This window comes from Anabrus simplex, chromosome 2 (genome assembly GCF_040414725.1).
Source record: "Anabrus simplex isolate iqAnaSimp1 chromosome 2, ASM4041472v1, whole genome shotgun sequence".
NCBI lineage: Eukaryota > Metazoa > Arthropoda > Insecta > Orthoptera > Tettigoniidae > Anabrus > Anabrus simplex.
The window spans coordinates 790,100,671-790,124,782 of NC_090266.1; the positions used below are offsets into that span (position 1 = coordinate 790,100,671).

Below are 24,112 nucleotides of genomic sequence, written 5' to 3' on the forward strand. Positions count from 1 at the left end.
GGTGCTTTGTTATGTCTGTATATTTAGCACATCAAGCAGGGCTATCTTTAAACAGATTATACAGAGACCTGAAAAAATGAGAAAGGTCCCAGTCAATTTTGGAGATGCCAGTTTTCATAGCTCCATTCACTGTATGCAAACTGCACATGCCTGTATCAAGAGATTTGTCTGCAAGGTTTAGCACTTGCAAATGATTTTCACGTTTCATTAACAAAACTTAGGTTAACATTCGGCCCATCCATAGAAACTAAATATTTCCTGAAGGTAAGGAGAGTCCATGTATAAACCCATCTAATAAGTGATCCGCAGTTGCCCAGATTAAAAATACACCATTCTAATACCTTGTTGCAACTTTTTGAAGATTTACATCCCAAAACCTTACACACAAGTGTTTGGTCCTGTTTGGACAAATTTAACGATTCGTCAAAACAAAAAAACGTCATTTTTCAAACTTTCTTTAAAATATGGGGCTAACCCATGGTTTGTAACATGGAAAGCCATAGTCTTGCCCATGGTTAAGGTTTTAAGCAATTTTGCTGTCTGGGAACATTGTTTTGAATGCTGCAGAGCTTTCATCACAAGAGTTGAGACATCTTTCCAGTGACAACCTGAAGAGCCCATATGGCTTCAGCCGATGTAACCTGATCATTCACACTGAAAGTCTTCAAACTCCTTTGACTTTCTCCTGGCACTGCAAATTCTTTTGTAGCTGTGGATGCAGTGCTAACTCTTGGCTGCATATCATCAAGTGAAGTTGGCGTAGAGGTATCTTTCTTTGCCAAGAAAGAAATTGTTGGCTGGGAAGACTTAGCTTTCATGCGTTTTATATGAGTAGGTCCTTTAGCATGAGAAGAGACTGCTTGTTTATCCATATTACTGTACTAAGTTTGAAAGATTTACAACACACTTTACAATATGCTGAAGTTGCATCATTTACCAATATGTCCAACCAACCACTCAGTTCGGGAAACACTTCACTGTTTAGCCAAGTTTATTAAATGTACACTGCTTGTTAGCCATTCTTATGAGTTTCAAGCAAGCATCCTAGAACTGAAATAAAAGAGAACATGAAAATGTTTGAAAGTAATGAAAAAAATTGTAGAACTGTTGTGCACTCCTTGTGAAAAAATACCTGAGAAAGAAATGCTACAGTAGCCTGGGGTTACAACAGAATAGAGCATAAGAATTTCCCCTCAAATCCATCATTGAAGATTTCCCAGACTTTCCAGAATATGGATACAATGTTACTCAGAACAGTATAACATCACCCGCAAAATGTCCTATCTATAATTGCAGTTGTTTACTCTTATTGTGCAACATGGTAGCACCTACCCCTACAATTTATTAACTGTCACCAATTGTTATACAATTACAGAGCCACACAAATACTCCACATAGCGCTCTCACTCTCTTTGCCTCTTTGCATTCTCACAGTTCAGTAACACTAGTATTTCACACTCCTGATACTTATCAGCTCAAACAGTTATACTACACACACTCCTGTAACTATCACTCAGACCCTAGGGCAATTCACTGAACTTAGCAGCCGTACAGTCCACAGTTTATGCACATACAACACAGTCACGCAACGGAAGTCCATGCGAGGTACAGAGTTCTCACAAGCACACTCACTCTCTGCAGCGTTCTTTCGTTATTCCCCATCGCTCACGTGCACTGTTCTATCAGTCCACATGCAGTACTCCGTGAACACTGCAGCACGCTGATCCGGTATATATTTACATCTGGCTTTACGTCACACTAACACTGAAAGGTCTTATGGCAACGATACGATAGGAAAGGGTTAGGATGGGGAAGGAAACTGCCGCAGCCATAATTACGGTACAGCCCAAGTATTTGCCTGGGGTGAAAATAGGAAAGCATGGAAAACTCATCTTCAGGGCTGCCGACATTGGGGTTCAAATCCACCATCTCCAGAATTCAAGCTCACTGCTGTGTGACCCTAACCGGATGGCCAAATCACTCGGGGATCCAGTATTCACCACAGTACACATTTCACAGCACTGTCCTCAGCTGCACTCCGCTGAACCCATGTTGCTCACTGACTGAGCTCAAACTGAACTGCTGGAAGTAGTCTGTCATGCCTTTCGTAGGGAGAAGGCTCTGTTTATACATTCTATTAATTACTGGTGCTGCCAGGAAGGCCTGAAAGGAGTTCACCGGGAAGTGGCCAAGGGGCTGACCTTGGGCTCCAGGCCACTGCCCTACTAGGTGACGTCACTCGCAACAGGAAGTGAAAGTGGATTACTCCTTGTAGGTCTTGCCATACAAAATGGCAAACCCACCACAATAAGAAACAGCTCCAATAATACTGCCTTGCACGACCCTCCCCTATAATAAAGTTTCCCCTCTAATTTTCCAAGTTCTATTTTCTTTGCTTTTGTGCTCATAGATACTCTACATAAATTTAACACGATAAATTACTCGCATGTTCATAAATAAAATTCATTCATCAACCTGTTACATTCATGATGTTAGAAGCAGATAGTTCCACCTGAGCATAAGTTAATGTCTTAATTTAATGTCGACAGGTTATATAATTTAGGATTTTCAAATTAGACTTACGCTATATGCACTGCAATCCTTATGAAAAGACCACTACTTGGTATCTTGAGGTATGATAAGCACTGTCATTTAACCCTACTAAACTATCCCAATGATTTTTCTGCACAGAAAAATAGTAAAAATTGTACACTATATCCTGCCCAGTCTGTAACAATGTATAACATCAATCGCCCGATTTTAGAAGAGTATACACCTACCTTGTGGGGACATAAGAAGATTGACATATTCCAGGACATCCAGAAATAATTCATTGCGGCGATATTTGATTCCCTCTCTGCGCCAGCCAATCTGCCCAGTCACTTGTGATGTAATCTGAGCTTGTTCCTCCTTGGTTTGAGATTTGATACCCTGCTGAGTGATGAATGTTTTCAGCACCCCAGTATCGGAGTTCTGTGGGTATCCAAAATCAAGAATTTCTGCAAAAAATTCTTTCAGCATTAGAAATACAGGAATCCAGGGCATCATGAAATCTAATGATTAAGGGATTCTATACTTAAATGTTTAACACTTTCAACATAAGATGTTTGTATTTGTATTTTTTCATGCTTCTTTGGTGGCAAGAATACCAAATCAATGAAGTTAAAAGAGAAAATAAGAAAAAATTAGAACATGGAAGAGAGCAAAACATAAGAGTGCAAACTGAGAATAAAAATAAGAAAGCAAAATAACAATTGTGATGTGTGCCGCAAGAGTTTATATATTTGGCCTTCAAGTAAATTTTGGATCACTTAAAATTGTATTAAATTTTATTGTCAAAATATGTGGGACATCCTGTATCACAAGTCTTATTTTTCTGGGACTTCAGGAAGTTCCCAAGGAAAATACAACAAACATCAAATTAAAAATTTAAATTGGATTGGTTTAAATTAATCAAAGGTAACTCCTGTGCAGTCACAAGTCATTGATTTTGCTGTGCCATTTCCTGTTGCTCCACAGAGCACGGGCTACGCCCGGGACGAGTGTCGTATGGTGATTTAATTCCGTCTTCGGCATCACGTAGAGCATACGTGGTGTCCGGGAGCTCTGCCTTCTCCTGGGGTAAGCAAATCCTAAATTTCATAATGTAACTTAATTTATTTCACGTTTTAATTTGTCACAAGAGTTTACCCGTCAATCCTATCAGAAATCAATTTTAATTTATGATGGTGTTAAGACTTTACCTCTGTCTTCACTTTGGCACGAGGCAAGATTTTTCCAAGTTTTGTAATTTAAATTTAATTTCTCACCAAGTTTGACCTCTGTAAAACTGCTTCATTTGGAATTATTTTCCTTTAGCAATTTTTTTTTTTTGGCTAGGTGGTCGCTTCACATTACAAGTATTTTCCATGAAGACTAGTATCTGTAAGATTGTAAGACTGCAACTTCATTTCATCTGGATTTGTATTTCTTTTCTGTATTTTTGCTAAAGGTAATGTTCTGCATTTCCTTTTCTTTGATGTTTAATAATAAATAGGAATTAACTAAATTATTCTTTGAAGTTTCAGCCAAAAAAGTCTTTCAATCTACAACCTCGTATGGTTCCTTCCGCTGCCCACATCCTGCCATTAGTTTCCGTGTATTTTACATTGTTTATTTTGATTTTATGATAAGGTTTTTTATTTAATTATTTAATTTTCCAATTTTTTTTTTCTTTTATAATTGTTAAATAATGCACACAATCACCACTACACTGGTAGGAGTGTGTCGTTTCTGTGAACAAACTTCGAAAGGGGTAGGCCTAATTTCCTTCCAAAAGATGTGATCCATGTGTGCATTCCTAATGCTTGTTTATTTCAGTTTTTCATGACTGTTGCCTATTTCCGTATAACTCACCTGAATGTGTTTGGCATTCTGTCAGTGACATAGAATCAGTGTTTTGCTGCCTTCAACCTGTAAATACCTGAATGTTGGAGGGAATGGTAAGTCACTGTCCATGACATTATTTCAGTTTGTTGTCAATTTACGTTAAAACATTTTCCCTGTGGTAAGCTTTTGGCTAACCGAGGGAATAATTTAAAGCTATATTATCACAATAAGTTTACCGTATCGCAAGTCTTGTGTGAAATTTTTATTGGTGTTATTAATTTAAAGTTTTCTCGATCCATGTGTGTATCGCCTGCATGAGCACCTGTTGCTTTCGGCTATGCCACTGAACTGTATTAATTCCTGTACTTCCCTGCATTACTTCACGCTTGTCATTTTTTGAACAGCTGACGTACACATCTGTTGAAGACAGTGAAGTGCTTGACCTACTTCTACCAAGTGCATACCTTATGCCTTAAAATTATCGTGTTGTATTCTTCCAGATTATATCATTTTAAATTTGATTGTCATACCGGTATCATGTACGTGTTATTAAGTCTTCAGCATGGAGATTCACTGGATTTTGTTAATCTTGATAAATTTTAGAGTAACAAATTGTAGGTTCATCTTTGTAATTCTTTCAATAATGTTTTAGAATGTTTCTTCTGTTTTGTAAATCGTGTTTTGGTAAATTATTTTGCAAATTTCAAATTTAGTTTCTAGTTTGCTGTGTAAGTACATTCCATATGGCATTATTCAGTCTAGCTCGAGCAGCTGAGGAGCGAGGTCGTGTGGTGTAGTGCGTGCCGCCAACATGGTCGGTATTGAGCAGTACCGGGCCGCGATTGGGAGATGGCAGGCGAAGAAGGAGACCAAGAATCGACGGGTGATTAGAAAAGAAGGAGTAATAATGAGTGAAGTGGTGCTGGTAGTGACGGTAATAGTGGTGTTGCTGGTTATTGGGGGGGGGGGGGGGTGGAATTAAACCCAGGCCCAAATACCAGCGGAAAATTTAGCATGGAGGACTTGGCAGCACTCAAGGTGGTAGTGAGTGAGGCAATTCAGGAAAAGTGTCAATGGGATAAGGTGCAGGAAATAAAGGACATGATGGAGGAGCAGAGAAAGGAGTTAGGGAACATGAAGAAATGGCTTGAAACGAAGACGGAGGAATCGAGCAGGAGAGTGGATAATGAGAAGGAAATCGAGTTATTGAGAGGGGAAGTGAAACATTTGAAAGAAGAGGTGATGAAGATGTAAGAAGTGGAGGGGTACAGACAGGAGAGATTGAAGAAAGCCATATTTATATATGGAGTTGAGGAAGGTAGGAGGGAGGACAAGGTTGACCTTATATACAAGGTGGTAGAAGTCATACGAGACAGAATGAAGGTAAACTTCAGTGAAGTAGACGATGTAGAGAGAGTTGGAAAAACCAGAGGTCGGAGGCCTATTAGGGTAACATTTTTTTCAACCTTAATGGCAGATATGGTGTTATGTAACAGTAATAATTTACAGGGACAGAAAGTAGGAGTGAAAAGAGACTTAGGAAGGGAAGTGAAAATATGAAGATCCTGAACAGGCACTTATGGAGAGCGAGGAATCAGGGGCTAAAGGCCCGAATAAGAGGTCAGAGGTTGGTGGTGACAAACGGACGATGGATGAGGGAGCACTCAGTGGAGAAACTAAAGGAGATGGACGAAAGCGCTACTTCCGAGGGAGGAGAGATGACAAGGCAAGATGGAAAGAAGAAAGAAGTAACAAAGAGGGGGGAGACGTGGAAGGAGAGGAGATCAGCGTAGAAGAGAACGGTCAGTGCAGTGTGGATTCAGAAGACCAAAATAGTGATGGGGTGAGTCGGGGTGAGCAGCAAGAATCGGTGAGAGCTGAGTGCAGTGGTGTAGTGAGCAAGAAAGGACACTAGGAGACCGATCGAAAGGAAGGTAAAAAAATTATGAGTAAAGGAAGAAGTAGGAGCTTAAAAGACATCTGGGGAAAAGTACTTAAAGTGTTGGAAGATACAGAGGACATGGAACGGAATAGGTTGGTTAAAAAAGGAGGATTGGAGATAAGGGATGATAGGTCAATAACTACAAGAAGTAAGAATAGAGGGGGAGACTTAGAAGGGAGGGAGGGAAAGTTATAAGTATATTGGAAAATAGGATGTGTGAATATTGAGGGACTAAGGAATAAATTAGGAAATAAGAAAGTTCGGGAAGTAATAGAAAGTTTCGATGTTGTGGCACTCTTAGAGACGTGGCTGGAAACAGGGAGGGAGATTTCATGGAAGGGGTTTGTGATAAAATATAAATATAGAAGAAAAGAGAAGAATAAGGGACGAGCTCCAGGAGGGATGATAGTCCTAATTAGAGAAGAAATTAGGGAAACGGTAGAAGATATAGAGACCGACATGAAAGAAACCATGTGGTTGAGATTGAATATGGGAGGGGATGAGGGAAGAAAGAAAATAAATCTAGCTTTTGTTTACTGCCATCCGAGTAATTCAGCATATGCAAATAAATATTTTTTTGAAGAGTTATTGGTAGATATTGGTAGGATAAGAGGAATGTTTCCAGGGGAAGAGGATATACTGTTATTCGGGGATTGGAACGCGAGAATAGGGGAACAGAGCCCAGTATATAGTAGGGAGGATGGAATGTGTTTGTTGAAAAGGAGTGAGGACAAAATTATAAACAGTTATGGAGGGAAGCTCCTAGAGATGTGTGCTGTGGGAAATTTGTATATTCTGAATGGGTGGATAGAGGGTGACAGGATGGGGAAATTGACATGTTACTGAGAAGGGTGGTAGCGTGATAGATTTGGTTTTAAGTTCGGAAGGGGTGATTGAGGATATTGTAAGAATGGAAATAATAGATTGGATTGAATCACACCATTTCCCGGTGAGGGTTATGCTGAAAAGGGGGGTAGAGGAGTGTACAAGGAAGGAGGATGAGACGAATGATATACGAGGGGTTAGTTATAATAAGTATAAATGGTCAGAGAAGGTGGGCCGGGATTGGAATAGGGTAGTAAAAGAGGAGTTACAACTTCTGAAATATGGGTGGGAAGGGGCGTTAGAAGAGAATAATACTGATAAAGCCTTGGAATTGCTGCTACATCCAATAAAGATAATAGCGCAGAAGGCGAAAGCTAGAAAGAGAAATAAGAGGGAGAAGAGTGGTTTAATAGGGAGTGTGAAAGAATGCGGAGGAAGGTGATGGACGCGTTAGAATATAGAAGGAAAGGTGGGAGCCAAGAAAGGGAGATTTCTGTGAATTGAGGAAGGAGTATAAAAAGAAAATTTGTGAGACAAAAAAGGCATGGTTAGAGGAACAAATTGAAGCCATAAATAATGATTGCAAGGCAAATAATTTTGAGAGAGTTTGGGACAAGATTAATAAAATTATTAAGGGTGGGAGGAATATAGAAAAAACGAGTATTGAGGAAGTGCAATGGGTCAGACACTTTGATGAATTACTAGGGGAAAAAGGGGAAGAAGGATGGAGAGGGATGGGGAAAAAGGTAATTTGGAGGAATAGGAGAGTGGCAATTTATGATCTGGATAAAGAAATCACAAGGGAGGAAATCCTGAGAGTGATAAGCAGAGTCAGAGCGAAGTCGGCCGGGGGATGTAATGGTATAAATAACAAGTTTTGGAAGGAAATTAACAAAAATGAGATAATGATAGGGGGCATAGTTAAACTATTCAATAAGATATTTGAGGGAGGGACGTACCCAAAGGAATGGGAAACAGGAATTATATGCCCTATATACAAAGGGAAGGGTAGCAGGAACAGTGTGAACAGTTATAGAGGTATATCTCTGTTGGTTTCCTTGAGTACAATATACACTGGAGTGTTAGCGAACAGAATAAGCGGGTGGGCGGAAGAAAATGAAATTTTGTCAGATTACCAAGGGGGATTTAGGAAAAAGAAAAGAACAGTGGATAATATAATAGTAAAGACTATTCTACAAAAGTATAAGAATATGGCTAGAAGTACGGTTTATGTAGCAGCAATAGATTTTGAGAAAGCTTTTGATAAGGTGAATAGAGAGGCCCTATTAGAGAAATTAGGCAGGCTAGGGATTTCGGAAAAGATGTTGAGGGCAGTGGAAGGAATATATAGGGTTGTCAGGTTTTGTGTAAAATTGGGAGAGTCCAAGGTGGGTTTAAAACAAGGGTGACCGAGCTCGATAGCTGTAGTCGCTTAAGTGCGGCTAGTATCCAGTATTCGGGAGATAGTAGGTTCGAACCCCACTGTCGGCAGCCCTGAAAATGGTTTACCGTGGTTTCCCATTTTCACACCAGGCAAATGCTGGGGCTGTACCTTAATTAAGGCCACGGCCGATTCCTTCCCACTCCTAGCCCTTCTCTGTCCCATCGTCGCCATAAGACCTATCTGTGTCGGTGCGACGTAAAGCAACTAGCAAAAAAAAAAAAAAACCAATGGTGTAAGTTATCGCCAATATTGTTTATTTTATTTATCAACGATATTTGAGGGGTTTGGGGCTGGAAATTGGGCTGTGCCGGTAATTAATGGTTTAGAGGTACCAGGACTGACATTTGCAGATGTGTTATTGATGACGCTAACTTCAGGAGGGATGAATAGGGCGTTAAATTCAGTGACGCTATTTGCGAGGAAATGGGGATTGAGAATTAATGGAAGCAAGTCTAAAATATTAGTAGTCCAGGTAGACAAAAGAAGAGAGAAGGTAAATGGGTAATTCAGGGAGAAAGATTGGAACAGGTAAGGAAGTTGGAATACCTAGGCGTTATTTTTAATGATAAAGGAACGTGGAATGACCAGATCAAAAGGGTGAAATATAGAGGATCGGCATCCCTAGCCGCAGTCAGAAATCTGCTAACCAAATACCCGGGTATCAGTCATAAAACACTGAGGTTAGTGTTAAGGTCGGTAATTTTTGGGAGGGTATTGTACGGCACAGAAGTGTGGGGGCTGGACGAGAAAAGAGGAATTAAGAAGGATTGTTAGTAGTTTTGCTAAGTTAGTAATGGGCTTACCGAGGTGTACGGCAAATGCAGGGGCGGAATTAATGTGTGGGGAGGATTTGGAATCAGAGGGTGTGAAGAGAATAGTTAGATACTGGATGAATTTAAAAAGACAGCAAGGTGGGAGGGTATTACAGGCAGCGTATGAACAGCAATGTAGGAGCATGTATAGGGGTGGATGGCTAGAAAAAATAAAGGGATATTTGGAGAGGATAGGATTAGGCCACCTGTGGGGGGTGGTCTGGTCGAAGACAGAAGTGAGAGGGATGAAGATACTTGAAAGGAGAATTGGAGATATCCATAAGCAGAAATTATTGGAGGAAAGCAGATTGAGAAACTCGCTGAATGTTTTGACAAAAATAGAGGAGATAGCAGGGTTGAATATCAGATACGTTGATAGGTCAAAACGGTATGGGATGATGTGGTGGATATTAGGATTGCAAAGGAATACAGGTTGGCTGCAGGGGAGGGAGAAGACAAGGTGTATACTTTGTGGAGCTGTGAATGACGAATTTCATTTGTTAAGAGACTGTGAGAAAACGAGGGAAATAAGACATGGATTATCGAGTGCCGAGCATCGGAAAATTTTGGGGAGAGGGGATGAGAAAGCAATCTTGAGATGGATTATTAAACAGTGGGGAAAAAGGGGGTGAATTGAACAGGTATTTATGTGCAACAAAAAAGGCCTGCGAGAGTAAAATGGAGGGTGAGTTAGAGGGTGGACAAGGGGGTAGGGGGTGGAATTGTTATGTATGTAAGAGAGAGGATAGCATGATAGTGTGGTATGAGATGGAGAGATGGTATAAGAAGTGATGTGTTGGCATTGAAGGGTAGTTGTATTAGCTTTTGGTTTGGTATGAGGTTTATTTAATGCTAACTAAGTGAGTGTTAAGATGGAGCAGAGTTCTGGATGGTGGAGATTGGAATGTGCTGTTGGTGAAGAGATGGTATATGAGTGTTTGGTATTTGAAGGTGAAGCTGGCTTGGTATCTAGATATGTGTCATATTGCTGAAATGAGGTGTTGGAGAAGTGGTGGTATAAAATGGTCGCAGTTATTGGGGACTATGGTTGAAATTTGGTGAGAAGTGGTGTTATTTTGTAATTCTTAGATTTTGTAAATTTTGATTTGGTGGTGTATTGTGGAAGGTATACGAGGTGGATCTGGAATGGAAATTGTGGGGAAGAGGTGGTATCTGAATCCAGGAGTTTGTATGTAGATGGTTTATTTATTGCTGAATTATTTTAGATTTGGGAAGTGGTATTATTGTATTTGTGTTTGGTATTAGTAAGATGATGTAAACGGAGCATTGATTACTGAATTCGGGAGATTGAGAGGTGGTATATGAGTTAATGTGTTGGTATTAAATGGTAGTGATTGAGAGGTGATTTTATTATCTATTGAAACGAAATGTGGGGGTGGAAGAAGTGTTGGTATATGAGTGTTTGGTTTTTGTAGGCGAAGATGGTTTGGTAATGAGATGGTTTAATTTATGGCTGAAATTTTTGGAGTTGGAGAGGTGATTGTATTAAGTGCGGGTTGGTAAATGCAGTGTATGATGGATTGAAGGGCAATTGCGGAATGTTGGTTGTTATGGTTTGGGCAGAGAGTAAGCTAGAGGACAATGAAGATGCCAGTGTTGAAATTTGATTGCAAGTTATTTTCTTCTGTGTTATGATTGTTTTATTTATAGTTGTGAATGTGGAGGACTTTTGTTTGTGTTATGGCAGGTTAGAATGTAAGTGCTGACTGTCGATATTTTGGTATTGATCGGGAGTAGGTCAGGGAAAATGAATGTGACGAAAGTTGATGTAGGCATAACGACAAGTGATGAGTTTGCTGGATCCTCGAGCCGATGACTGCTACAGAATTGTTATAATTTTTGTTATTTTTTTTAATTATCACTATTATTATTATTATATTATTATTTAGTTAAATATAATTATTATTATATTATCATTATTTTATGATTAATTTTATTATTATTATTGTTATTTTTTATTATAATTATTAATATTGTGTCTTATTGCTTTGTGAACATGTAATGGGGCGGGAAGCCTGTTTGTTCATAAATAAATACTAAATACTAAAAAAAATACATTTGGCATTATTGTTCATATGGGTTCATTTAAAATTTGCTGTTATGTCTAGTTTTGCCTCAGTGTTGTGTAAATTTCTGGTTATCAACCTTGTAACATTACATGTATTTCGGTCCTCCACTGTACCTTGGTTCGATTCTGAGGAAGTATGGGATTACTTAGGACGTTTCGAGTCAGTTGCTAAAGTGTTTAACCATATAGGAGATTATGGGGTCTCCTAATCTGTCCAAAAACTTTCCTAGATCATCTGCTGAGCTTTTAAATCTTGCAATTTTCCATTTCTTTGTCACTTACATTCTGTGTATTCATAAGGCCTATTTGGTAGGAAGGGTGTATATAAGGACTTGGGCAGTCTCATAGGGCGGAATGATGTTCACCATATTATTAGATCAGGTAAGACTGAGGCCATAACGGCAATTTTGGCAGGTTATGGTTCTGCCACCTGTGCTCATGTATGTGAAGTCTGGCGTTCATCTAATATTAAATTCTTTTGCAATCTTTTTCTATTTTGACCTACTTGGTTAGACGTCGGATATTGTCCATTTGTTATTGAAAATTATGTGCTAGGAGGGTTTTCTTCAAAGGTTTGGTTTCTGTAACATTACCCTGAGCTGTTTATTTCATTTACGTAACAGGTCATTAAAATTTGTTTTTCATATGTATTCGAAATTGCAAATTTTGCAGTAAATTTCCAGGCATTATGGTCTTAAGCAAGAATATTTTAATTAAATAATCCTTAATAATTGCCTTTATTTTAATTTTCACAGTTCTAATTTTCAGTTTCTGGATCACCGTGTCATCTAAATTTATTCAATTTGTTAGATAATGGGGTCTTGTAGGCTAAGTAAGAAATTTCTAAATTCAGTACAGAGCCTTGTATCTGTCCAATATTTTTGTAAATATATCATTTGTACTTTTCCTGGGTGCCTTGGGAAGTGAATTGAGACTTAGCACTTAAAGGTGCTGACGGTTTATCACCCTCCTGGGAGTACGATACTAGGGTAGTCTGATGTGAGGTCAAGTAGTATTGAAGGTCATATTTTGCCTTTTTCTTTAGTTTGTACTTCTCGATTTGAAGTCATCTCATTGGAGTGTTTGAGTGAATTTATTGTGTCCTTGTATAGTTCGTTGGAGGATACACAGGCATGGTGATCTGATATGAAGGTCTTACTTATGCCTTTTCATTTTCTGTATCAGTGAGTCAGTTTGGTATGTGCATTCTTGTACTATTTTTATTTTCATTTGGATATGCCTCTTGACTTAATTTAATGTGATCAATTCAGTATTCAGGCATAAGTTGTATTTTCTTGTTTGGTGTGATGACACGCGCTATGTAATGTAACTTATCAGTATTACATTGTTTATGTAATGTACATGAAGTGGATAGCGACACGCTAACCTCCAGTCTGTGGCTCGTCCTTCGAAGGGTCATGCGAGCAACATTGCAATGTAATAAAGTGCACTGTAATTATCACCCTAGTTATAATTCACTTGCAACATTTAAAATTTCACATCCCATTCTTTAAGGGAAAAAAAAAAAAAAAAATATGCACCTTACATTGGCAAGTTAATATGAATGTTTAATGGGGATAAGATCCAGCTTAATTTGTCCTAAAATTTTAAGTAAATTTTCATGTGTGTGCAGTACCTCAGTTGGTAATGAAGGTTTAGTGTGGGTTATTTGATTTACCTGGAGGATGTTCCCTTTTGTGCTGACCTGTCATACCTGCTGTGCTCAAATTATTTGGAAGTAAACTGTGTGTAAAGGTACTTTTGTGAATAGTAATATATTTGTACGATAACCCATTGGGCATATGTTTCTTGGTAAATTAATTTCTTTCTTTAAATTATAGGTTATGTAAAATTTGCTATTGTTTTCCTTAAAATGTAGGTTCACTTAAATTGTAATATGGACCAAGAGGTAAACTCTAAATTCTTTTCTAAAATTGTGGTTAGTTTTCTTTTCTAAATTTTGCTTACCCTAGGGATTGAAGGACTCCTCAGTGAGAAAAGGGTGCAGTAGTTCTGTGGAGTTATAAGTCTGTAAAGTGTCTTCTTGAACCTGTATTAAAGCGATTACTTCAAGTTCTATAAATTTTATTTTTTTAAGAACACCACAGTTATATTTTAGTAGAAAATATTATCAAGTGACTTCTCTTCAAGTCTCATTCATATAGTTGCTTCGTCTTCCAAATCTTTTTGGTTGCTGGTTTAGCCTTGTGTGGATATGCTCTGCTGGTTTGTATTATGTTCCAGCTTTCCGCAGTTCCTGCATCATCCATGGGCAGTATCTCACCGTTTCTGTTTCTAATCAGTTCACCAGATTGCCATGGTTGGACTTCAAGGCAGTGTTAGATGGTACTGGCAGTGACTGGTGGCAACGGCCCTACATTGATGTCAGCAAAACCAGAGGTCAAGATGGAATATTTGAATGCATGAGAGACGTTCCAGTTGTGTCGTATGCTCCTTCCTCTCCAAAAGTTGAAGTTTTCTTTATGGAGCCCAGGCTCAATTATAAGTGGGCAAGGATATGACGTGCTGTAAGAGTTTATGTATTTGGTCTTCGAGTAAATTTGTCATTTAAAATTGTAGAAACTTATCTTCAATATTTGTGGAACAACCTGTACCACAGGTGTCTTTCTGGGGCTTACACAAGATACAAGCTTTGAGAAGTTTCCAAGGACAAGACAAGCATCAAATTAAAAATTTACTTCTGATTAGGTTTAAATTAATCAAAAGGTAACTCCTGCCCGGTCATTGCTCATTAATTTTACTGTGCCATTTCCTGTTGCACCACCCAGCGCGGGCTACCCTCGGGAAGCATGTTGCAGGGTAGTTTAATACCGTCTTCGGCTCTGTGTAGAATGGACGAGTTGTCCGGGAGCTCTGTGATCCATGGGAGCTCTGCCTTCTCTTGGGGTAAGCAAATCTTAAATTTCATAATGAATACTTATCATTCTATCAGAAATGAATTGTAATTTATAATTGTGTAAAGATGTCCTTTCCAAGACACTGGCTGAATACTCTTAGCAGGCCGGTAGACACCACTGCAAGCTATGTGATAAGCATGGCCAGATGCCCTTTCTAACTTCAGCCGTTTGTGGAGTGCGTATTCACTATTACGTGTTTGTCGTGTGGTGTATGATGGGGAGAGTATTGAGACACCGAAGCCCAGTACCCTAAGCCAGAGGAATTAACCAAACACGAGTGGCAGTCTATGTGGCCAAAGGATGTCCTGCACATATTGCTGCTCCAGTATTACCCTCATTAACACTATTAACGCAGTGCAGACAGCCAAATGGAGTCAAACTGAAATGTCTGCACAGGGTAGCTGTGGACATGATTGTTATAGTATCTTAGGCCTATTTATAAAGGCTTGAACAGGCTACTCGAATGTAGAGGACTGTTCCCAGTTGCATAAACCTCGTCTTCAGTTTGGCATGCTTCTACGACGATATCTAAGAGTTTACCCAGTTAAAGTTGGAGAGGGGTTGCACACACATCCAAAAAACTCGAGGAAAAAATATTTTGGATGTGCTGCTGATAAAACCAGATCAGCGCTATACAGAAACCAAAGTAATAGATGGTATTAGTGATCACGAAGCTGTTTTTGTCGTAGTTAAAAATAAACATGAAAGAAAGGAAGGTATTAAAATTAGGACTATTAGGTAGTACCATATGGCTGATAAAACAGGCATGAGGGAGTTTAAAAAAGTAACTATGATCACTGAAAAACGGTAAATAAAAATGTAAGCAGACTCTGGGATGGGTTTAAAGCAATTGTTGAGGAATGTGAAAATAGGTTTGTACCTTTAGAGGTGGTAAGGAATGGTAAAGATCCACTATATTATAACAGAGAATTAAAGAGACTAAGAAGGAAGTGCAGGTTGGAACGAAAGAGTTAGAAATGGTTATGAAAGTAAGGAGAAATTGAAGGAACTTAGGCCTACTAGGAAATTGAATCTAGCAAAGAAGTCAGCAAAGGATAACACGATGGCAAGCATAATTGGTCATACAAATTTTAGTGAAAAATGGAAGGGTATGTATAGGTACTTCAAGGCAGAAACAGGTTCAAAGAAGTACGTTCCAGGAATCACGGGGAGGGTGTATGCGAGGATCTTCAAAAGGCAGAAGTATTCAGTCAGCAGTATGTAAAGATTGTTGGTTACAAGGATAATGTCCAGATAGGGGAGGTGAGTAATACTAAAGAAGTATTAAAATTTACCTATGATCATGACATTTACAGTAATATACAAAAGTTGAAAACTAGAAAAGCAGCTGGAAGTGATAAGATTTCTTGGTATATACTAAATGCAATGGGTTGGGATATAGTACCATATCTGAAATACTTATTTGATTATCGTTTGGTTGAAGGAGCTATACCAAATGAATGGAGAGTTGCTATAGTAGACCCTGTGTATAAAGGAAAGGGTGATAGACATAAGGCCAGTCAGTTTGACATGCATTGCATGCAAGCTTTGGGAAAGCATTCTTTCTGATTATGTTAGACATGTTTGCAAAATTAATACCTGGTTTGATAGAAGGCAGTCTGGGTTTAGGAAAGGTTATTCCACTGAAGCTCATCTTGTAGGATTTCAGCAAGATATAGCAGATATCCTGGATTCAGGAGGCCAAATGGACTGTATTGCAATTGACCTATCTAAGGCACTTGATAGGTTAGATCATGGAAGACTACTGGCAAAAATGAGTGCTATTGGACTGGAAAAAAAGTGACTGAATGGTGGCTATATTTCTAGAAAATAGAACTCAGAGAATTAGAGTAGGCAAAGCTGTATCTGACCCTGTAATAATTAAGAGGGAATTCCTCAAGGCAGTACAATTGGAACTTTGTTTTATATATATCAATGATGTGTAAAGTGGAATCAGAGATAAGGCTGTTTGCAGATGTTATTCTGTACAGAGTAGTAACTTACAAGATTGTGAGCGGCTGCAGGGTGACCTCGATAGTGTTCCGAGATGGATGGTGGGCAATGGCATTATAAACGGGGTTGTGAGTTTCACAAATAGGAAAAGTCCTCTCAGTTTTAATTACTGCATTGATGGGGTGAAAGTTCCTTTTGGGGATCATTGTAAGTACCTAGGTGTTAATATAAAAAAAGACCTTCATTGGGGTAATCACGTAAATATGATTGTTAATAAAGGTACAGATCTCTGCACAGGGTTATGAGGGTATTTAGGGGTTGTAGTAAGGATGTAAAAGAGAGGGGATTTAAGTCTCTGGTAAGACCCCAACTAGAGTATGGTTCCAGTGTATGGAACCTTCACCAGGATTACTTGATTCAAGAACTGGAAAAAATCCAAAGAAAAGCAGCTCGATTTGTTCTGGGTGATTTCCGACAAAAGAGTACCATTACAAAAATGTTGCAAAGTTTGGGCTGGGAAGACTTGGAAGAAAGGAGATGAGCTGCTTGATTAAGTGGTACGTTATAGATGTCGATTCCCATTTGGTATTAAGTGGTATGTTCCGAGCTGTCAGTGGAGAGATGGCATGGGAGGGCATCAGTTGACGATAAGTTTGAGTGGTGTCTTTAAAAGTAGGACAGATCACAATATGAAGATAAAGTTGGAATTCAAGAGGACAAATTGGGGCAAATATTCATTTATAGGAAGGGGAGTTAGGGATTGGAATAACTTACCAAGGGAAATATTCAATAATTTTCCAATTTCTTTGCGATCATTTAAGAAAAGGCTAGGAAAACAACAGATAGGGAATCTGCCACCTGGGCGACTGCCCTAAATGCAGATCAGTAGTGATTGATTGATTAGAATTCTGGAGAATGAATCCATTTCGGTGAATTACCAGCTACTACACCATTCTGACCAGACTGTCAGGGCGAGCTGTAAGCACTGGATGCATGAGGGTATGCACATATTGTGATCTGGCTCAGGACACCCGTGACTGACCACCAGAAAAGACTATTGTTGGATCCTCCGAGAAGCACATGCAGAACAACTTTTTCGTCACCTGCCATTCAGAGCCAGGTAATGCCACTGAATGTTTAATAATCCGATGCAGGTTGTTAAGACAGAGAAAAGGATATCCTAAGTTGGAATCCTGTGGTACACTGGAATTAACATACACAAAGGATTTGGTTTGAAAGTACGTTACAAACAGCGCAGCACCTATTACGTATCATGCCACTGACACCCGCCCATTGTCTCCTTTGTTTTCAGTAGTGAGGGAACAAGAAAACTGGACAGCTGAAGACTGGAACTGGGTAGTCTTTAGTGACAAATCCAGGTTCTCTTCGAGCACTGACAAGTGCCATGTTCATGTCTGGAGATATCTCTGTATGTCCCTCAATCCTGTGTTAGCTGTGGTGCGACATCACCCCCCCCCACTGCTGGCATGATGGCCTGGGGATGAGGCAGCTAAGATTTACAACAGACTGTCACCCTTAGTAGTGTTATGAGGGTAATAACGGAGCAGTAATATATGCATGATATCCTTTGGCCACATGGGCTGCCACTCGCGTTTGGTTAATTCCTCTGGCTTAGGGACTGGGCTTTCACACCCCATAAGAAGGAAGGAAATCCTGAAGTAGTAGAAGACCTTGCGCATCGTAACCTTTGTTATTACTCTACACTAAACCAGCTTTTCAAAATATACTGGCATCCATTCTGCAATACTAATGAGCAAGGGTACATATGAATTTTTCTGGCTCAAACTGATAAATCTGTGGAAATTAACCATCTTGTTCTTCATAATTGATTACGAGATGTCGTGCAACTTGATAAATTAAGTCATTTTGATCAAAAGCTCGTGAACATCTATGGTTTGCATTACACCTCGTAATTTAGACATTTCACTCATGGCCGCACATCATAACTGTCTCTTTTCAGTTGCACATTTGTATAACCGGCTTTAGATTTCTGCAAACTTTGCCTTTTGTCTGTGTAATGCCAGGCAGTTACAATTTTGCTTATTGAAGACTAGCTTTAACCCCCCCCCCCCCCACAAATCATGCACCATACCACAATTCTTGACCCCAGTACTTTCATCCCAAAGCACGATTTTAAATTTGCTGTTCATCTAATACTGTGGATGCCATTCTTCAGACGTTAACTACCAATAAATAGAACTCTCACTGTGTGCTACTACTTAGGCCCTGCGCAAAAGACTTGGCACAATTCTTGGTTGTAGCGGAAACAAAGTTGTAAACAGAGTGGACTGTAGAAAACCAATTTTCAGATTTCTGCAGGTCACAAGCACTGTACAAACCTTTACGCAAGTAACACCCGCACCCTGACTTTTAGCTAGAAGACTTTGGAAAAATGTGGGAAATATTCACGTATAAACAGTTAATACGTTTATAAGCGATAGTGGAGGCACAAAATTAAAGACAATTTATTCTTAGTATGCGAATGAACATTGTTGAATAAAACTTAGTCTAAAAGCCAAGGGACTTGTCAATAATGTGTTTTCAAAGCTGGTTCTCAGAAGGAACTTATGAGTCAAGGTTAGAGAATATTGCTCTGAAAGCAGATCTACATCAGGCTAGTTTAATCTATCTACAGTCTCAAATTTCAGTACTGTTAACGTATTCATATAAGTTTTTAAAAATCCATAATTTTACACCAAAACTTATAAAATTTGGTTAGTAGTTAACCGGAAGGCAAATTAAGACATTTATGTCATCAGATTGCTCAATTTATAACTTACGGGGTTGTCCAAACATTTTATAAAAAAATAGCCCGTTCTTGAGATTACCTAATTACTATTAAAATGCATTTATTCTAATGTTTCCTTCACCAAACTATTATCATTACTGTTCTTGAAGCCCTCTATTAAATTTGTTTATTACCATTACACCAAGAATAATCACCCATTCTTTCAAAACTGCAAGTTTTGAACAACAAATAATTCCTTTCTTCGGATTCAGTTTTTGAACAGGGATATACTTTCTCATTTTCAGCACAGGACATTCCCAAATTAATGATCTTTAATTTGAGACCTCTTTGAGGTAGATAGCTGAATTAGAACTTGACTTATTGTTTGAATCTGAAATAAAAACAATTCTTAGTTTTGAGTAAATTAAGTTCAAAGTTTTGCTTTATGATTTGAGTTTTCTTCAATTGATAGATCTGTACAAAAAAATTGATATGTTTTACCTTTTACTTAGTGGCAGCCTGTAAATACAAGGAGGTTGTTCCTAAATAGATGGAAGTGTATATAGACTTCTATTTTCTACCCTGGAAGTATTAGAATTCTCCTGTGTACGTGGGACCTTTCATACACAGGATTCATTGCATATAGAACATCTAGTGGTATTTGTGCTCTATGCTTATTACTCTCAAGTTGATTGCTAGCTTTACCTCGTTGGTACTAACACCAACTGTCTGTTCCTATAAGGCACTTATGATGGGAAGGCCTGTCTTTATTGGTAGTCAAATGATACAATGTTGCCCAAATATCAGTCATTATCTTTTATGGAACTGCATTTACACAAAGCAGTTCAAACTAATTCAGACCTGGAATGTGTTCCTGCCTTTTTGAAGAACAAAATTTCTTTCTTTCATAACCACACGAGTCATACCAAACCAAGAACTACAGCCCATCCAAATCCTTTATTTTTGAAGTTCTTAACTTTCAAGGAAGAGCTGTTTTTGTTTTACTAGGTTATGTAAATGGGTTAACACAAAAACAGCATTGTTTCTTTTTTAAGTTTCGATATCTAGAACCCATGACCAATTTTTTTTGTTTTACGTCGCACCGACACAGATAGGTCTTATGGTGACGATGGGTTAGGAAAGGCCTAGGAGTGAGAAGAAAGCGGCCATGGCCTTAAGGCACAGTCCCAACATTTGCCTGGTGTGAAAATGGGAAACCACAGAAAACCGTCTTCAGGGCTGCTGACAGTGGGGTTCGAACATACTATCTCCTGGATGAAAGCTCACAACTGTGCGCCCCGAACTGCATGGCCAACTCGCCCAGTCATGACAAATTTACACCCAAGTGCACACATAAGCAAGCAACTTGACAATATTTTCACTCAAAACCCACGGTCACTGAAACCACAAAAGCTGCCATTACCAGAGTATTACAGCGGCATATAAAAAATACGTACGTCGAGCCATCTGTGGAGAGCTATTCTGCAGCAAGTGCCAAACGAATTTAAAACAACGAAAGGAAGCGTGAAATTCTCTGTGCAGCAGTGCCACGCCCACCTTAGGCCGAGACACGGCTGCACCGATCCCTTTAAATCAATTTTTGAACATATTTATGCAAAAAACATGTGAAAGCCTTACATTTTCTTGAAGTGGAAGGATTAACCTTTCATCAGGAAACGAAAATAAAAAGTGAACATTCTGCCCAAATAACTAATTTCAAACTATGTTATTTCTGCACAAACGTTTTATTTATGTAGTCATCTAAATCCGTTTAGCTTCACATATCACTCGAAGAAGCTGTCGAGTTCCATTTCTTAATTGATACACGTGCATTAAAGTACTTCCTGAAAGGGGCAAAGTGTCAACATATTTAATTGTTGAAAGTGCAACACGCCATAGCTTTTACTTCAATATCTCAATTTTATAACAAAACATTTCCATGCAAGTTAGGATGACATGTAAATAATTAGGCCTAGAACTATTGTAGTCTCTATAACCTATGCTGTGATCACTGTGTTGTAACCACAAAGATGCACATGGGAGATGCTGTCAATTGAGTTCAGTTTTATTTACATATTATACACACAAATAACTGCCCTCTAGAACAAAACATTGCTATGAAGAAGAATGCAACGCTTGCAAGTCAACCAACTACCAACCCAACAAAATCACAACATGGGTTCACACACTTAGCTAACGACTTCCACTACAAGTCTTGCTAAACAACTCGCAAGACTGCCTCTATATACAATGCCTGGTCAGGCTTCTACAGGGTGGCGCACGAATAGTTGACACATTTACTTTTGGAATAACAACTTTATTTTTCACAGAACACTTATGAAATTTTCGACACAGGTAGCTTGGACCTTGGAAATACATTTCACTATATCACATGTTCAAAGTGGCCTCCAGTGCGGCGGACAACCTCATCGACACGAGTGCGCATGTTTCTGACGACTTTGCGGCACCGGTCTTCATGAATTTCACTGCAGAGCTGCACAATCCAAGCACGCATTTGCATGCGGCTTTGAGGTCTTGAAGCGAAGAGTTCTTTCAACTAGCCCCATTAAAACAAATCACAAGGATTTAAATCTGAGCTTAAAGGAGGCCAGAAGAATCCGCCATTGTTGTACTGTGGGTAACGATGAGGCATTACACAATCCCCAAATACTCCCCTCAAAAACTCAAGAATATCGTTAGCTGCGTGATGTGTTGCACCATCTTGAACAAACCACTGCGTATGAATAGGGACTTCTGTAGCGAGAACTAAGGCATGAATTTATTCTCCAGCATTTCCTTGTATCACTGTGCTTTAACTGTCTGACAAGAAAAAATGGTCCAATTAACCCATGACTTGGCAGAGCTACCCACACACTCACTTTTCCCCATACATGTTCTATTTTTCACGAATGATTCTGGTTTTTCTGTAGCCCAAAATTGCCATTTTGTTTACTAACTGCCCTGTTGAGATGAATATAGGCTTTATCAGAGAACCAAGTGTTAAACAGTACTTTATCTTGAGTCCATAAAGCGTACTGCTATCTCTTCTGCCTGTGAAGATCTGTTAACTTGTGTAGTACAGCCATTTTGCACGGGTACAATTGAAGGTCACCGTGTAACATTCTTTGAACTGAACGGCGCGACATTCCACTTCCTCCAGAAGCTCCCCGTGTTGACTTGTTTGGGCTGAGCTTCACGGAGACCCTCAGCGCAGCGATGTTTTCAGGAGACGGAACTGCCGGTGGTCACTTTTCTTCCTTCACACTGCCTTGTTCTTCAAAGTTTCTGTATAAGAGAAGGATGGTGTTCCTTGCTGGTGCCCACTTAGTCTGAAATACAGCTCGAAATTTCCTTTGTGTCGCCGTAACACTTTTGAATTCGCAATAAATGATAACTCTTGGCGCGCTGCTGAACAGAGAGTCGGCCGTGGTCGGCCATGGTAGAAAGCTCACTGGAATGCAGGCACTTGGATACAAAGCAGCAGTGTCACACCTACAGTTATTTCCATGAAACAGGGAAGGTGTGAGCAAAATTTGAACAACATGGTACATAAGTTGCATTTTATATTTGCTTTTCAAATGTGTCAACTATTCGTGCGCCACCCTGTAGAAGAATATGACATGTTTTCTCGTAATTTCAAGAGTCTCCAATAGCTTATTCACAATGAAAGGACTTTTCTATACATCAAGATTAAAAAAGACTTACAATGTCTTAATCAAATGCGTTCTATTATGGTGAAAAACATTTAGCTCAATGTGGACTTTCATCATGGAAAAACTTATTTTTAAGTAAAAACCTTTCTACTTATGTGTGTATATATTGACTTGTGATTCTTACATCTTGCACTTTTTGATCGATCGGCTGATGACACACATGGTGTCGAAACCACTAGCACATGTAAACATGTTGTGATGTAATTCGCTTAACAAAGCTGTATTGTATTGAAAAGGTGAAACCTAAAATATGGCTTATCTTATTGTAATTCTCAGTTCAATATGGACCAATTATAAAATTCTTATCTTTTAAAGTAGTGTTGTTGCTTCCAACTTACCCACTGTTTGCAAATTAACGCATCCTCAATCTGCATCCATGTTTGTATAATCTTATCAAACAGAATATTTATTATTAAGTACTCCTTCAAGAAAGGAGAGTTGCTATGTTTCAAATGTAACTCCACGAAAGCCATATCACAAGGAAATTAACGGAGACTTATTTGAAGAATGCTTTTTTAATCTCATCTTGAACCCAATTCACCTTATTATTTGGTTAGAATTGAGAAACAGCTGAACCAATCATGGAGAAAGGGGAATGTGATTAAGTATTTGGACAGGAAGCAAATCCGTTACAAACCAAACAGTGTTAAGTTGGAACGTTTTTAATGCCATCCTACTGCGTGTTAAGGACCCACACGGCATATTGGGTAGGTATCGCATTGCAATTGAAGGCAAGTTCTAAAATTACCCCTGTACCATTGCTCACTGAAAGTCTGTGGAGCCAAGTAAAGGCCCATGTGGCATGTAACAACAAAACTTTCATCCTTGGGAAGAAAGAGACCAGACTAACAATGTCCTTGTTTCTAAGATTAAAGCTGAAAACGCAACCACTATGAGATTCCAATCCAAATCCACTCAGTTTTGTAACCCTAGGATGTCTGAACAACCCGTTCAAAGACCATCTCGGTTGGTTTTACAATGAGTGGATCATGAATGGTTATTGTGAATTCCTGTCTGGTGGCAAAGTAAATAAACAAAGTGTGTATGTTGTTAGGAGTTGGGACATAATTTTCCATAAAACTATCATAAGAAGTTACAAAAAACTGGAATTGTAATGTGACAGACTATGACATGCTGAGGAGCAGCAATATATCCAGTTAGAAAAGTAGCAATGAGATTGGGACACAGTTTCAGACACGAAGGATTAGACTTTGCAAGTCTTTTTATACCATTGTGCTTTTGCACCTCCAGTGATTCATCAGCTGGTGTTTTAGAATTCCCTCAGTGATTATCCTCTTC

The 24,112-nt window shown here is 39.0% G+C and overlaps 1 protein-coding gene across 1 annotated transcript in view; it reads right to left on the minus strand.

Annotated features, from left to right (window-relative positions):
- The window catches only part of AP-2mu (adaptor protein complex 2, mu subunit), a 127,089-nt gene that overhangs the window by 83,211 nt on the left and 19,766 nt on the right, over positions 1 to 24,112 (minus strand). The window contains exon 4 of the mRNA XM_067141479.2: positions 2,781 to 2,999. Coding sequence (XP_066997580.1) covers positions 2,781 to 2,999 — 219 coding nt within the window. The remainder of the gene's footprint in view (positions 1 to 2,780; positions 3,000 to 24,112) is intronic.